We start from the raw sequence: 12,084 nt of genomic DNA on the forward strand, positions 1-12,084 counted from the left end.
TGAATCGCTATATTGTCATTATTAATAAATGTGTGTATTTCACTGTAGGTGTGAGGAAGATGTCGTTGACCCTCCCCCATGTAATCCAGTTGATGAGAAGGAGTATGAAGAACAATGCAAAATTATTCTATCAACTGATGGACCTTTCAAGGACTGTCACTTTTACATCCCTCCCCAGATATATTTTGAGAGCTGTGTGTATGATCAGTGCGCCACAGGAGGAAATCTATATCAGTTCTGTAATGCTTTAGAGGCTTACGCTGCTGCCTGTGAAAGTGCCGGGGTTAATCTCGGAAACTGGAAAGACGACACTGTTTGTGGTAAGTGGAAATTACATTTGATTATCATGTGCATGTTGGTGTATAAAAATGTATTCTTATAATGTAAACTTGAATCTTTTGAAAACATCTCATTATACATAAAATGGTGGGAGTTCCCCTTTAATGTTACTGTGAATTTTGTATATTGTCAGTTTTAATGTCATTCTTTAACTTTCACTTTCCCCTGATTGTAATAGAGCTACAGAATCTGCTAGCGCTCTATATGTAAATGCAATACAAAGCAAGGAACCATCACAACCTAACTTAACCTAAGTAGTGGTTGCAAAAGGCATAATTATTTTTTTTTGTCTGTACATATTTGTGGAGGACATATTTATATATAAAAGAGACTTTAAGATTTGTCATTTATGTATCTAGTTAAATAAAATAGTATCTTGTGTCTAGTCAAATAAATATTAAATGTATTCATCATCCTCATGATTAAAGTGCTCAAAATGATAAATAAACATATTTATTTATACATTTCTATATGTATACATTTATATATTTATACATTGTGTAACTACAGCAAAGAAATCTAATGTGTTGTTACCTGTGTTTTGACGCAGATGCAACAAATCCTGTCCCAACATCTTCAACCGTAAAACCAAGCATTTCAACTTCTCCTATCACCGGTAAGAACAGGTTACATTTAATGGTTACATTTATCGGTCTATCCATTAAACGAGACATTTTCAAAAGAGCTGAATGTTAATCTCAGGGCAGAGCTTACCGTATCTCTCTCTCTCTCTATATATATATTTATATATATTACATTTAATAATGCAACCCCTGCAGCCGTTCTCATGTCTTCGTAAGGTATCATGATTACAGACATACAAATAGTAATGATTCCCTTGTAATGTTATTTATTGCAATTAATCTTATTTGTTACAGTTCTGCCACCTTCAACGCCATCTACAACAAAGCCTATAATTACTACCACTGGTAAGTCATGTGCAACTGTGTGTTGTATTTAACAGGCGATAAAATCAGGCACCAAGGAATATTTTTAGATCAGCCAGTCTGTGTTACATGGCTTATATACTGAGTCAAATACTGGGACCCAATCGGCAGTATGGAGATGTGGCCACATACCTGTAAATTGTACACATTATGAATAAACAGTGAACATATATACCTTTGATCCATGTTATTTTAAGATAATACCCCTATTTTGGACACAAAATGTATCTGGCTTATTTTTTGTGGTCCTTATCTTTTACAATGTTATGGAAGCTAAAGACTATAGAGAAAGAAGGAAGTGGTTATGAAAGTTGTTTCTGGGAAAACAGCGATACTTTTTTTAAAGCGGATGTTTGACTTTTTTTCAAATCCTACATTTTAAAGTTCTAAAACCACTGATTGTATGTACAGAATAAAACATGCACTATACATGTACGAAAATGTGCTTTGCGTGTATACCATGGACAAAGTTGATATGTTAATTATGCTGCTCACTGGCATTAGAAGCGGTTTTCCTCACTTTTCTTGTTTTCTTTGTGCTTTATAATTTTTCTACTGGCATATACTTATACCAGGTTCCCAATATTGATGTTTTCCTATCAGTAATTCAGTTTGGTTCTGGTTTGCTGGTAAAACACCTTGGCATGTAGATGCTGTCCTACTTAATCATGATATGTTGCTATTTTGTTTCTTTATGAACGCTAGGGTTTCGCAGCCCATGTATATGGTTTTTGGCAATTGAACATACTTTGTGTCTCCACCTTAGAGTAAATAGTGATAAAAAAAAAATAATGCCCTTAAAAGCAGTCTTCCCATTTCTACTGATATTCTACATAACCTGAAATTGATTTATTACAGTCAAGCCTATTGAGCGCCTGCTGATTCTCACTAAGGAACTTTAAAATCAAAATAATCATATATTCTTCTACTGATTAGTGAAAATTGGAAAAATATTGTATATGTTAGCTTAAGTTAAAGTTGGTTGATGAAACAACACATACATTTATTCAGGACAATGTCATCAATGAATAGTAATAGTAAATTTGAGCAAAGATACATAAATATGAGACCAATTAGCAATAACTTGTAGGTGAAGTAAATTATTCATACACACACAGTTTTGAAGTATTGGCCTTTTAGTATTAACACCCAAACACCCTTTTTCTGATAAATCACCCGCTGATAAATGGCAAGAGGCTCTTGTTCGTTATATTTTATGTTTTGCTACTTTTTACTATGCTTTTATGATTACAAGCTTAAAAACATTTTGTACCTTTTGCTACACGTCAACATTACATTTTTTTTTTACAGATCTATTACCATCTACACCAAAGCCTATTATTTCAACCACTACAGGTAAGTGCTTTGCCACTGTATGTTGCTTTTAACATGTGGTGTGATTGCCTCCTCAGAAATAATATTACATGAGCCCTAGAAGTATTTTAACACCATTCTAAACATATTTCTAGAGCCCGGTACTCAGTGCCCCCTTGCTTGCTCATTTGATGTGGATTTGTGTCAGTGGAAACAGTCAAAAGCAGATAATATGGACTGGATACGACTGAAAGGTCCTACTCCATCGGATTTAACTGGTCCAGACTTTGATCGCACAACTGGAGGTAAGATAATCATTTCCCATATGTTCAGCCTGTTACAAAAAATGGTGTTTGAAGGAAATGTATTTCGCTAACACAATCTCTCTCTCTTCCAAAGATGGATACTACCTCTATATTGATGGGCAGCATTCAGAACATGGGGATTTCGCTAGACTAGAAGGCCCTGTGTGTGAATTAAACAGACCTCATTGTTTACGACTCTGGTACCACATGTATGGAGATGCGCAAGAAATGAGGCTAGAAGTCTATGTCGTAGGAGAACATGGATTGGAACTTGTTTCCATACATGAAGGGAACCAAGGAAATTTGTGGCACTTAGATGAAATTTTCATACTAAACAGCGGCAAGGTTCAGGTATGTGTATAGTTTATATGGAGTGAGTTAAGTTTTTTTAATTATCCACTCTATACACTACTAACCAAATACTATATTGTAATATGCCCCTCATGTTGTGAATTTGTAGATCTATCTAAGAATACATGAAAGAAAGAGATTTATTTAGACAAAATCTTTTATTTAGATTTTGAGCCTTTGATGCTTGGTATTATCAGTGGGTCAGTTTAATTCAGGATTTCTGCATTTACCAAAGTTACGTTTACTTTGTAATGTTACATTCAGAGAGGATAGTGAAAGTTTGAGGAAAATGTACTACTTTGTAAAGTCTTTTCAGACTAAGGCACTATTTCTGCTGACATCAGCTTAGACATTTTGTAAAGTGGGATTCATTCCAATTTTATAAAGACCTCAGTGGAATTTGTCCTTTTAAAGTTTAGTTTTTATGCTGTATTAGGGTTGTATGTCGGGCACTATGAACTCAGTGTTGAGATGCACACCCAAAAGGAAAAAGTCAACACCAAAAATTGTCTGGTATAATTTAATGCAAACAATTTTACAATGTAAAACATACATAGCGCTAAAGCATGAGTCCAATTTACACAAAAACAGATTTACATGCGAGAACACAAAAATGAATGAAAACAGGTCTCACCCGAGATCTCCAAAAGCATTCATAGCTATCCACTGTGCTTATCAAGGGCTGGACATGGCAACATATGACGCCTAAGTTGGCATAAGAAAACTCCTTAGACTTCATTCTGTTTTTAAAAGATTATGTAGAGCTCAACTTTACTATCCAGTAAACAAGACCACCAGTGACTATGCATCCAAGCCATTGTAAAATTATATGCATCCCTGAAGTATATGGCATGTTTTGCAACTAATATGTTTTTCTGTCTTCACAGATCTTTATAGATGGCGTTAGAGGTGAAAGTTATCGCAGTGATGTTGCTGTTGATGACATCTCTTTATTAGCCGGATACTGCCCTGGTATGTCATGAAATAAGCAAATCTACTTCTGCTTACTACCCTGTAGTAGTTCTAAACACTAGACTCACTGAGTTGCTGCTATTATAGCTGAGCACTCCCCTAATTCTGAGCAATATTAGGAAACCCTATATATAAATATTATTTGCAAAACTGTATATAGTATACATTTATTCCTGTTTATTTTTTCCATCCTAATAGGCCCGACTACCTCTACACTTACAACCACCACTAGACCTCCGACAGGTAAATAAACGTTTTCATGTCTCCTCAATGTGTGTGAGCCTCTGTTCCCCACTTACTGAAATGTGTGTGAACCTACCTACATCCAAAGCAAACTGAGGTTAGACAACAGTGACACGTTCATCCCCGGAATAGTGGGGCTGTAAGGGTTTGGCAGTCCACTAATGTCTTCTTTCAAATTGAACACACATTACTTCTCCACCTTAGACACCCAGAAAATGTTATAGTAAATGGTAATAACCTGCTCCTTTACAACTTCACCATTAACATAGAAACATAGAAAGCCATGGCCCATCTAGTCTGCCCAACCTATTGATTTATTACCGTCAAGCCCATTGAGCTTCTATTGATGCTCACTGGGGAGTTTTAATATTCAGAATGATATATTCTAGAGGTTGAATTGTGGGGGATTAATCTACTAATTTGTAAAAATTGGAAAAATACTGTATTTGTTTAGGATATACACATATTTTAAGTTTTTTACATTTAATACCGAGCAAGGAAAAGTTTTCTGTTATCTAGCTTTGGTGTAAAAATCAACTTTGTAAGTTCTCATGTGATTTTACAATTACAAGCTTAAAAATATTTGGCAGCTTTTCCTACACTTTGACATTTATAATTTATTTTTTACAGATCTAACATCATCTACACCAAAGCCTATAATTTCAACCACTACAGGTTAGCACTGTGCCTCTGTATGTTGCAATTACCAAGTGATATAATTATCCCCACACAAATATTATTATTATATAAAAACAGTAGTTTTTAAGACATTTAAACATTAACTCCCACTCATTATGCACTACGAAGGATGACTTCTGTTGCAAGAAGGTAGTTGCTTTCCATGTATAATGCTGGAAAATGTACCACTGAACCATCAAGCCTGCATCGACTGCCTTTCAGCTGCCGAGGGCTATGATAATTTCATGTATGCTTTGCACCATAGTGCCATATATATAATTTCCAGTCCTTGGTACTTGCTCATTTGATGTTGATAGGATTTACATACCATTGTACATAATGTTTTAGGAAAAAGAAAAAAAAAATATAGCTTAAAGAAACACAAAAATATTGTTATTATGAGCGCTGTATATGGTTTTTCTAATAAAATGTATAAATTCTTGCAACAGGCACAACCACTACAACGTCTTCCAGTGTGACCACGTCAACTACCAAAAGCACCCCTTCTAGAACGACGACTCCAGCCCCACTCCCACCTGGTAGTTTATATTTTACAAATGTTAAAATGTAGTTTTCATTGTGAGATACTGTATATATATATATATATATATATATATATATATATATATATATAGTCAAGAATAGCAGCTCAAATATGGACACCGTGATGACAAATATGAAACATATTAGCTGAAACACCAATGATTTACATGTTTTTTTGTAAAATGTTTGCAGATGTATTACTTCATACTAATTACAGCCAGTCTAATGTTATAGTAATATGAAATATAAAAAAAAGAAGGATTAACTTAATTACCGGTAATCAAAGTAGTCGTTTGAGCTGGCTCAGCTCCAGCTTGTTCTGCTCATCTCTTCACTATGGGTATTGTTTTTCTAATTATACTAAAATGTGACATCACTTTGTAAATAATTCATATTACTGTCCATAGTAAATTCATTTTTGCCCGTTCTGCATCTCCAACAGTATTACATCAATAATTTCTTATAATGTTCTTTTCCTCTCAGGTTCTTGTGAAATACACGGAGATCCTCACTACCACACCTTTGATAATCAAATCCATCACTTCATGGGAACCTGCACATACACTTTATCTAAAGTCTGTGAAGATGACGGACAGCTACCACACTTCAATGTGGAAGCTGCTAACGAGCACAGGGGAAGCAATACTAGAGTATCGTATGTGAAGTATGTGAACGTGGATGTGTACGGATACAGGATCACTCTGGAGAAGGACAGACAGGTTAAGGTGAGATAACACGGATCACAAGACATATTATATAATGAACTACTTTAATTGTGCATTTGTAATAATAAACAAAAGGTGACGCATTAAAAGCAAGTTTGGATTCTTGTTTTTGTGATTAAAGGTGGATGGTCTCCCTGTGATATTACCAGTCACACTTTCACCAGGAGTTAACATCTTCCTCAGTGGAAATAATGTTTTGGTCACAACAACTTTTGGTCTGAGAGTGAGTTTTGATGGAAATCATAGAGTGGTGGTGACTGTACCAGCCAGCTATGCAAATAAAGTTTGTGGAATATGTGGGAATTTCAACGGGAATGTGACGGATGACTTTTTAAACCCTGATGGAGAATTAGAGTCAAACTCTGCTGATCTTGGAAACAGCTGGCAGGTTGAGAATGACACAAGGTAAAGAATACACATGTGATATATAAATGTTATTTCTATGAGGAGAAACATGCATGCTCATGTTTACCAGGCCTTGGGTTTTAGCTGGTGTTTATCATAATGCTTTAAAAAAACAACAAAAAATTTACTGTTTTTATTATATTTATCTCACAGCTGTTCTCCAGGAGACAATCATACTCCAAACTGCACAATAGAAGACAAAAACACCATTACCAGCAACAGCTTCTGTGGACTCATCATCGACAGTAACGGCCCATTCAAGGAGTGTCATAATATCATAAATCCATCAACGTACTTTGATGACTGTGTTTACGACCTGTGTGAATTAAACCTAGACCCCGGCTCTCTATGTAGGAGTCTCCAGTCTTATGCAGAGGCCTGTCAGTCTCATGGAGTCACCATACATCCCTGGAGGAATGACACCTTCTGTCGTAAGTAGGACTATTAAGTAATAGCTAAAATAAAAAAAATAAATAAAGGATTCCTCACATAGTTTCAGTTTCAAATTTTCAGATTATAGTGCATAATAGTTTTTATTTGTATAAATCTAAACACATTATCTTTGAATTTCTTAAAATCTCAGATTGTATGTTTTTTACAAAACTTGAGCATGATGTACTATGTAATACCCTTTGTGTTTTATACTGGAAACAAGTCAGTTAAATCTCTAATAGCGTACAAAGCTCTTACAAACCTGATTTTCATACCTTTCTATATGACTAGCTATTTAAATTGATATCTGAGAGGGGTTTTGTACTGAGGATTGAACAGCAGAGGAAGTAAGGAGTTGTATTTTGACTGTGAACTTTAAATGGTTTTTAGTTATTTTAGATTCTTCTTGACAAATCCTTATATAATGTAAGACACAGCATCTATGTTATGTAATCTAATTTCATTTAGCAAATGCTATGTGTTTTTCCCATAGCTCTAAAGTGTCCACCCAACAGTCATTATGAGCAATGTGGAACAGCGTGTCCTGCTACTTGCGTAAACCCAGGATCACCATCCAATTGTAACCTTCCATGTGCCGAGGGATGTGTCTGTGACCCAGGGTATGTTCTGTACAACAATAAATGTGTTCCAAGTGGACAGTGTGGATGCTGGGATGGAGACAAACATTATCCAGTGGGATCAGAATTCTGGACTGATGACACCTGCTCTACAAAATGTAACTGTCCATCACAAGGAAGTGCATTAGTCTGTAAATCTGCTTCATGTCCTCCTGGCACGTTCTGTGGTATATCAAATGGAGTACCTGGCTGTTATGATCTGACGTTTGGTAGCTGCACAATCTATGGAGACCCTCACTACACCACCTTTGATAAAGAAACCCATCACTTTATGGGGATATGTACCTATACATTATCAAAAGTTTGCAGCAATACCACCTCTCTGCCATATTTTAATGTTGAAGCCAAGAATGAGCATCGTGGCAACCCAACTGTTTCCTATGTACAAAAAGTTATGGTAGAAGTCTACAACCATCAAATAACGATTGTTAAAAATGAACCAAATCGGGTTCAGGTAAGTTACTTACACACTGTTTAATTTTAGAGGAATTTTGTTAGTACTTTTGTGTAACAGAATCATGTTATACAAACTTGTATTGTAATATATATGTGGCTTTGTTTTTTGTGTGCTTCTGTATATTTAAACGTAGGATAATTCTTACGACTTCCCGACTTCAGTATTTTGAGAGTTAAAAGTTTAGAGAAATATAAAATATCATATACTTTTTATTTAATTCAATATTTTTCATATATCTTTTCTATTTTCATTAACAATTTGTATTTCCTAGGTTGATGGTATCTGGACCACTCTTCCAGTGAGTTTGGTTAACGGATCGTTGACCGTGACCCGAAGTGGAAGATACGTCCTTGTAGAGACTGATTTCAAGCTTACAGTCTCTTATGACACTGATCATACCGTTGAGGTGAAGGTCCCGACTACCTATTTTAATCAAACATGTGGAATATGCGGTAACCTAAACAGCCTCCGCCAAGATGATTTTATGATGCCTAATGGACAACAAGCGCAAAACTCTAACGAACTTGGAAACAGTTGGCAGGTGGATGATGATGATCCATCATGTACTCCTGTAGACCCACCACCAATATGTCCACCAGAGAAAGAAGATCTTTATGAGACCAATGAATACTGTGGTCTTATAGCAAGCCCCGATGGTCCATTCAAAGCCTGCCATTCTGTTATCAATCCAAACAGATACCTGGAAAGCTGTGTATTTGACCTATGTGTTGTTGGTGAGGCTGCCCTCTGCACTGCTTTAGAGGCGTATGCTGATGCCTGCCAAAAGTCTGGAGTTTCTATCACTTGGAGAAATGCAACATTCTGTAGTGAGTATTTTAAGATGTTTACACATGTGAAAAGAACATATAACATGTTGCTATGTTGGGGAAATGTATAATGCTGCTGAAAATATATTTATAGGTGGACATTTTTTAAGCTCTTTATTTTAATTATTTGATCATTATTCATCGCATCAACAATGCATAAAAACAATATAGATAAAGTTTGACTTACAAATATGATAGCTTAGGTCACACAACATCCAATGTATGCATTCAATATACCTGTATATGTTTAAATAAAGAGGCTTATGGAGATCCTTAACTATAATATGAATAATTAAAGTAATATCAATATAAGCAAATAATGCAAAATTTATAAACATAGTTAAAAAAATTAATAAAAGGCTAAAGTACAAATGCTTATGGTGGGGTCAGTCAGTCTGTCCACACTATAGGTATTTAGTACTAGTGTCTGCACACCATTCAGCTGATAAGTCATGGATTAATGTTTGTATGGTAGACATTTTAAAATGTTTAGAAATACTTCTTTTGACATTGTTGATTTTCATGTTATTCAGGTATAAACTGTCCTATTAACACCCATTATAACCCATGCGCCAGTGCATGCCCTGGCACTTGCTTGGACCAGAATGCACCACACAATTGCAGTAAGCCTTGCGTGGAGGCATGTGAGTGTAACGATGGCTTTGTTCTTAGTGGAAGTAAATGTGTCCCTGTCACCGAATGTGGATGCTTTTACGATGGCAAATACTATGAGGTTGGTATTTAACATATTATTAATATGAAATATGAAATAGCATTTTAACCAGCCAAAATAGTTGATTATAAAAGTAAAGAGTGTGGAATATTCAAACACTGACAATTATTTTCAAAACAATATTGTGTTAAACTTTACATTATAGCGAAAACATCAATAATGGGTAAAAGATGTGTGGAAAATGCATTAACAGACTAAATGAACCTGACAGCTATATAAAACCAGGAATAATTGTATTGAAATATTGTATTGAAATATTGTTAAAATATGATGAAAGTGATGGTTCTTGGTTTTTCCAGAAAGGAGAAATCTTCTGGCAAGGAGAATGTGAGAGCCAATGTAAATGTATTGGAAACAACCAAGTGGAATGCAGCGATAAACAATGCACACCTAACCAAATATGCAAAGTTGTGAATGGAGTTCTAGGATGTTACCCAGCGGACTCCACAATCTGCCATATTCACGGTGACCCTCACTACATCACGTTTGATGGCAAACTGTACCATTTCCAAGGAAGCTGTAACTATACTGCTGCGGAGACCTGTAAAAACTCATCTGTAAACTTCTCCGTCACAACCAGGAACGAGCACAGAGGGAGCTTGAGTTGGACAGCTTTAAATTCAGTTGCTGTCAGGATAGAGAATCTGCACATTATTTTGGGAAAACACAAAGTAGTTTATGTGAGTATCATTAATCATACTTTGATGATATGAAACCAGCAAATACATGTATTCCACTTATTAGAATTGAGTCACACATTTGATACATTTTGTGTTTGCGACTTTCCAGTTTAATATATCGATGTTTTGTATCACCCATTGATCCTTTTGTTGATGGGGCCAAACAATATGAATGTAATGGCGGATTACTTTTGTTTGTTGTAGGTTGATGGCAAACAAGTTTCTTTACCTGCAACTCCAGCACCTGGGATCTCAATAAGTATAATCGGATCCTATGTTGTTCTGCAAACCAACTTTGGACTTGAAGTTAAATTTAACGGTGACCATGAACTGTTTGTTAAAGTGAGCGAACATTTTAAAGGGCAGCTCTGTGGTCTCTGTGGAACATACACTGAAGACATACTGGATGATTTCCTGAAGCCTAATGGTTTGATAGCCCAAACCTCCAATGAATTCGGAAATAGCTGGCGGGTTCCTGACAAAGACTGGGTGTAAGTATGAGCAGACAATGCAATAGTTTTACAAACCAATAAACAATAGTAAACAGATCTGTAGAGTCAGAAAGTCAGAAACACTCCAAGAGCCACATCGTTTTTTAAATTGTTTTATCTATTTTTATGCTGTGTGGTTTATTGTATGCATAATTGAATCGCTATATTGTCATTATTAATAAATGTGTGTATTTCACTGTAGGTGTGAGGAAGATGTCGTTGACCCTCCCCCATGTAATCCAGTTGATGAGAAGGAGTATGAAGAACAATGCAAAATTATTCTATCAACTGATGGACCTTTCAAGGACTGTCACTTTTACATCCCTCCCCAGATATATTTTGAGAGCTGTGTGTATGATCAGTGCGCCACAGGAGGAAATCTATATCAGTTCTGTAATGCTTTAGAGGCTTACGCTGCTGCCTGTGAAAGTGCCGGGGTTAATCTCGGAAACTGGAAAGACGACACTGTTTGTGGTAAGTGGAAATTACATTTGATTATCATGTGCATGTTGGTGTATAAAAATGTATTCTTATAATGTAAACTTGAATCTTTTGAAAACATCTCATTATACATAAAATGGTGGGAGTTCCCCTTTAATGTTACTGTGAATTTTGTATATTGTCAGTTTTAATGTCATTCTTTAACTTTCACTTTCCCCTGATTGTAATAGAGCTACAGAATCTGCTAGCGCTCTATATGTAAATGCAATACAAAGCAAGGAACCATCACAACCTAACTTAACCTAAGTAGTGGTTGCAAAAGGCATAATTATTTTTTTTTGTCTGTACATATTTGTGGAGGACATATTTATATATAAAAGAGACTTTAAGATTTGTCATTTATGTATCTAGTTAAATAAAATAGTATCTTGTGTCTAGTCAAATAAATATTAAATGTATTCATCATCCTCATGATTAAAGTGCTCAAAATGATAAATAAACATATTTATTTATACATTTCTATATGTATACATTTATATATTTATACATTGTGTAACTACAGC

At 35.3% G+C, this 12,084-nt stretch overlaps 1 protein-coding gene across 1 annotated transcript in view; it reads left to right on the forward strand.

The window, feature by feature from the left end:
• The window catches only part of LOC128484060 (IgGFc-binding protein-like), a 70,874-nt gene that overhangs the window by 21,684 nt on the left and 37,106 nt on the right, over nt 1-12,084 (forward strand). Inside the window, exons 31-49 of the mRNA XM_053460378.1 lie at nt 49-317; nt 890-955; nt 1,218-1,268; nt 2,598-2,642; nt 2,756-2,905; nt 3,000-3,256; nt 4,144-4,228; nt 4,427-4,471; nt 5,102-5,146; nt 5,599-5,688; nt 6,176-6,417; nt 6,539-6,822; nt 6,976-7,253; nt 7,748-8,346; nt 8,621-9,176; nt 9,710-9,909; nt 10,209-10,589; nt 10,794-11,080; nt 11,283-11,551. Of these exons, the coding sequence (XP_053316353.1) occupies nt 49-317; nt 890-955; nt 1,218-1,268; nt 2,598-2,642; nt 2,756-2,905; nt 3,000-3,256; nt 4,144-4,228; nt 4,427-4,471; nt 5,102-5,146; nt 5,599-5,688; nt 6,176-6,417; nt 6,539-6,822; nt 6,976-7,253; nt 7,748-8,346; nt 8,621-9,176; nt 9,710-9,909; nt 10,209-10,589; nt 10,794-11,080; nt 11,283-11,551 (4,199 nt within the window). The remainder of the gene's footprint in view (nt 1-48; nt 318-889; nt 956-1,217; nt 1,269-2,597; nt 2,643-2,755; nt 2,906-2,999; nt 3,257-4,143; nt 4,229-4,426; nt 4,472-5,101; nt 5,147-5,598; nt 5,689-6,175; nt 6,418-6,538; nt 6,823-6,975; nt 7,254-7,747; nt 8,347-8,620; nt 9,177-9,709; nt 9,910-10,208; nt 10,590-10,793; nt 11,081-11,282; nt 11,552-12,084) is intronic.

The sequence above is a fragment of the Spea bombifrons genome, chromosome 3, assembly GCF_027358695.1.
Source record: "Spea bombifrons isolate aSpeBom1 chromosome 3, aSpeBom1.2.pri, whole genome shotgun sequence".
NCBI classification, from domain to species: Eukaryota; Metazoa; Chordata; class Amphibia; order Anura; family Pelobatidae; genus Spea; species Spea bombifrons.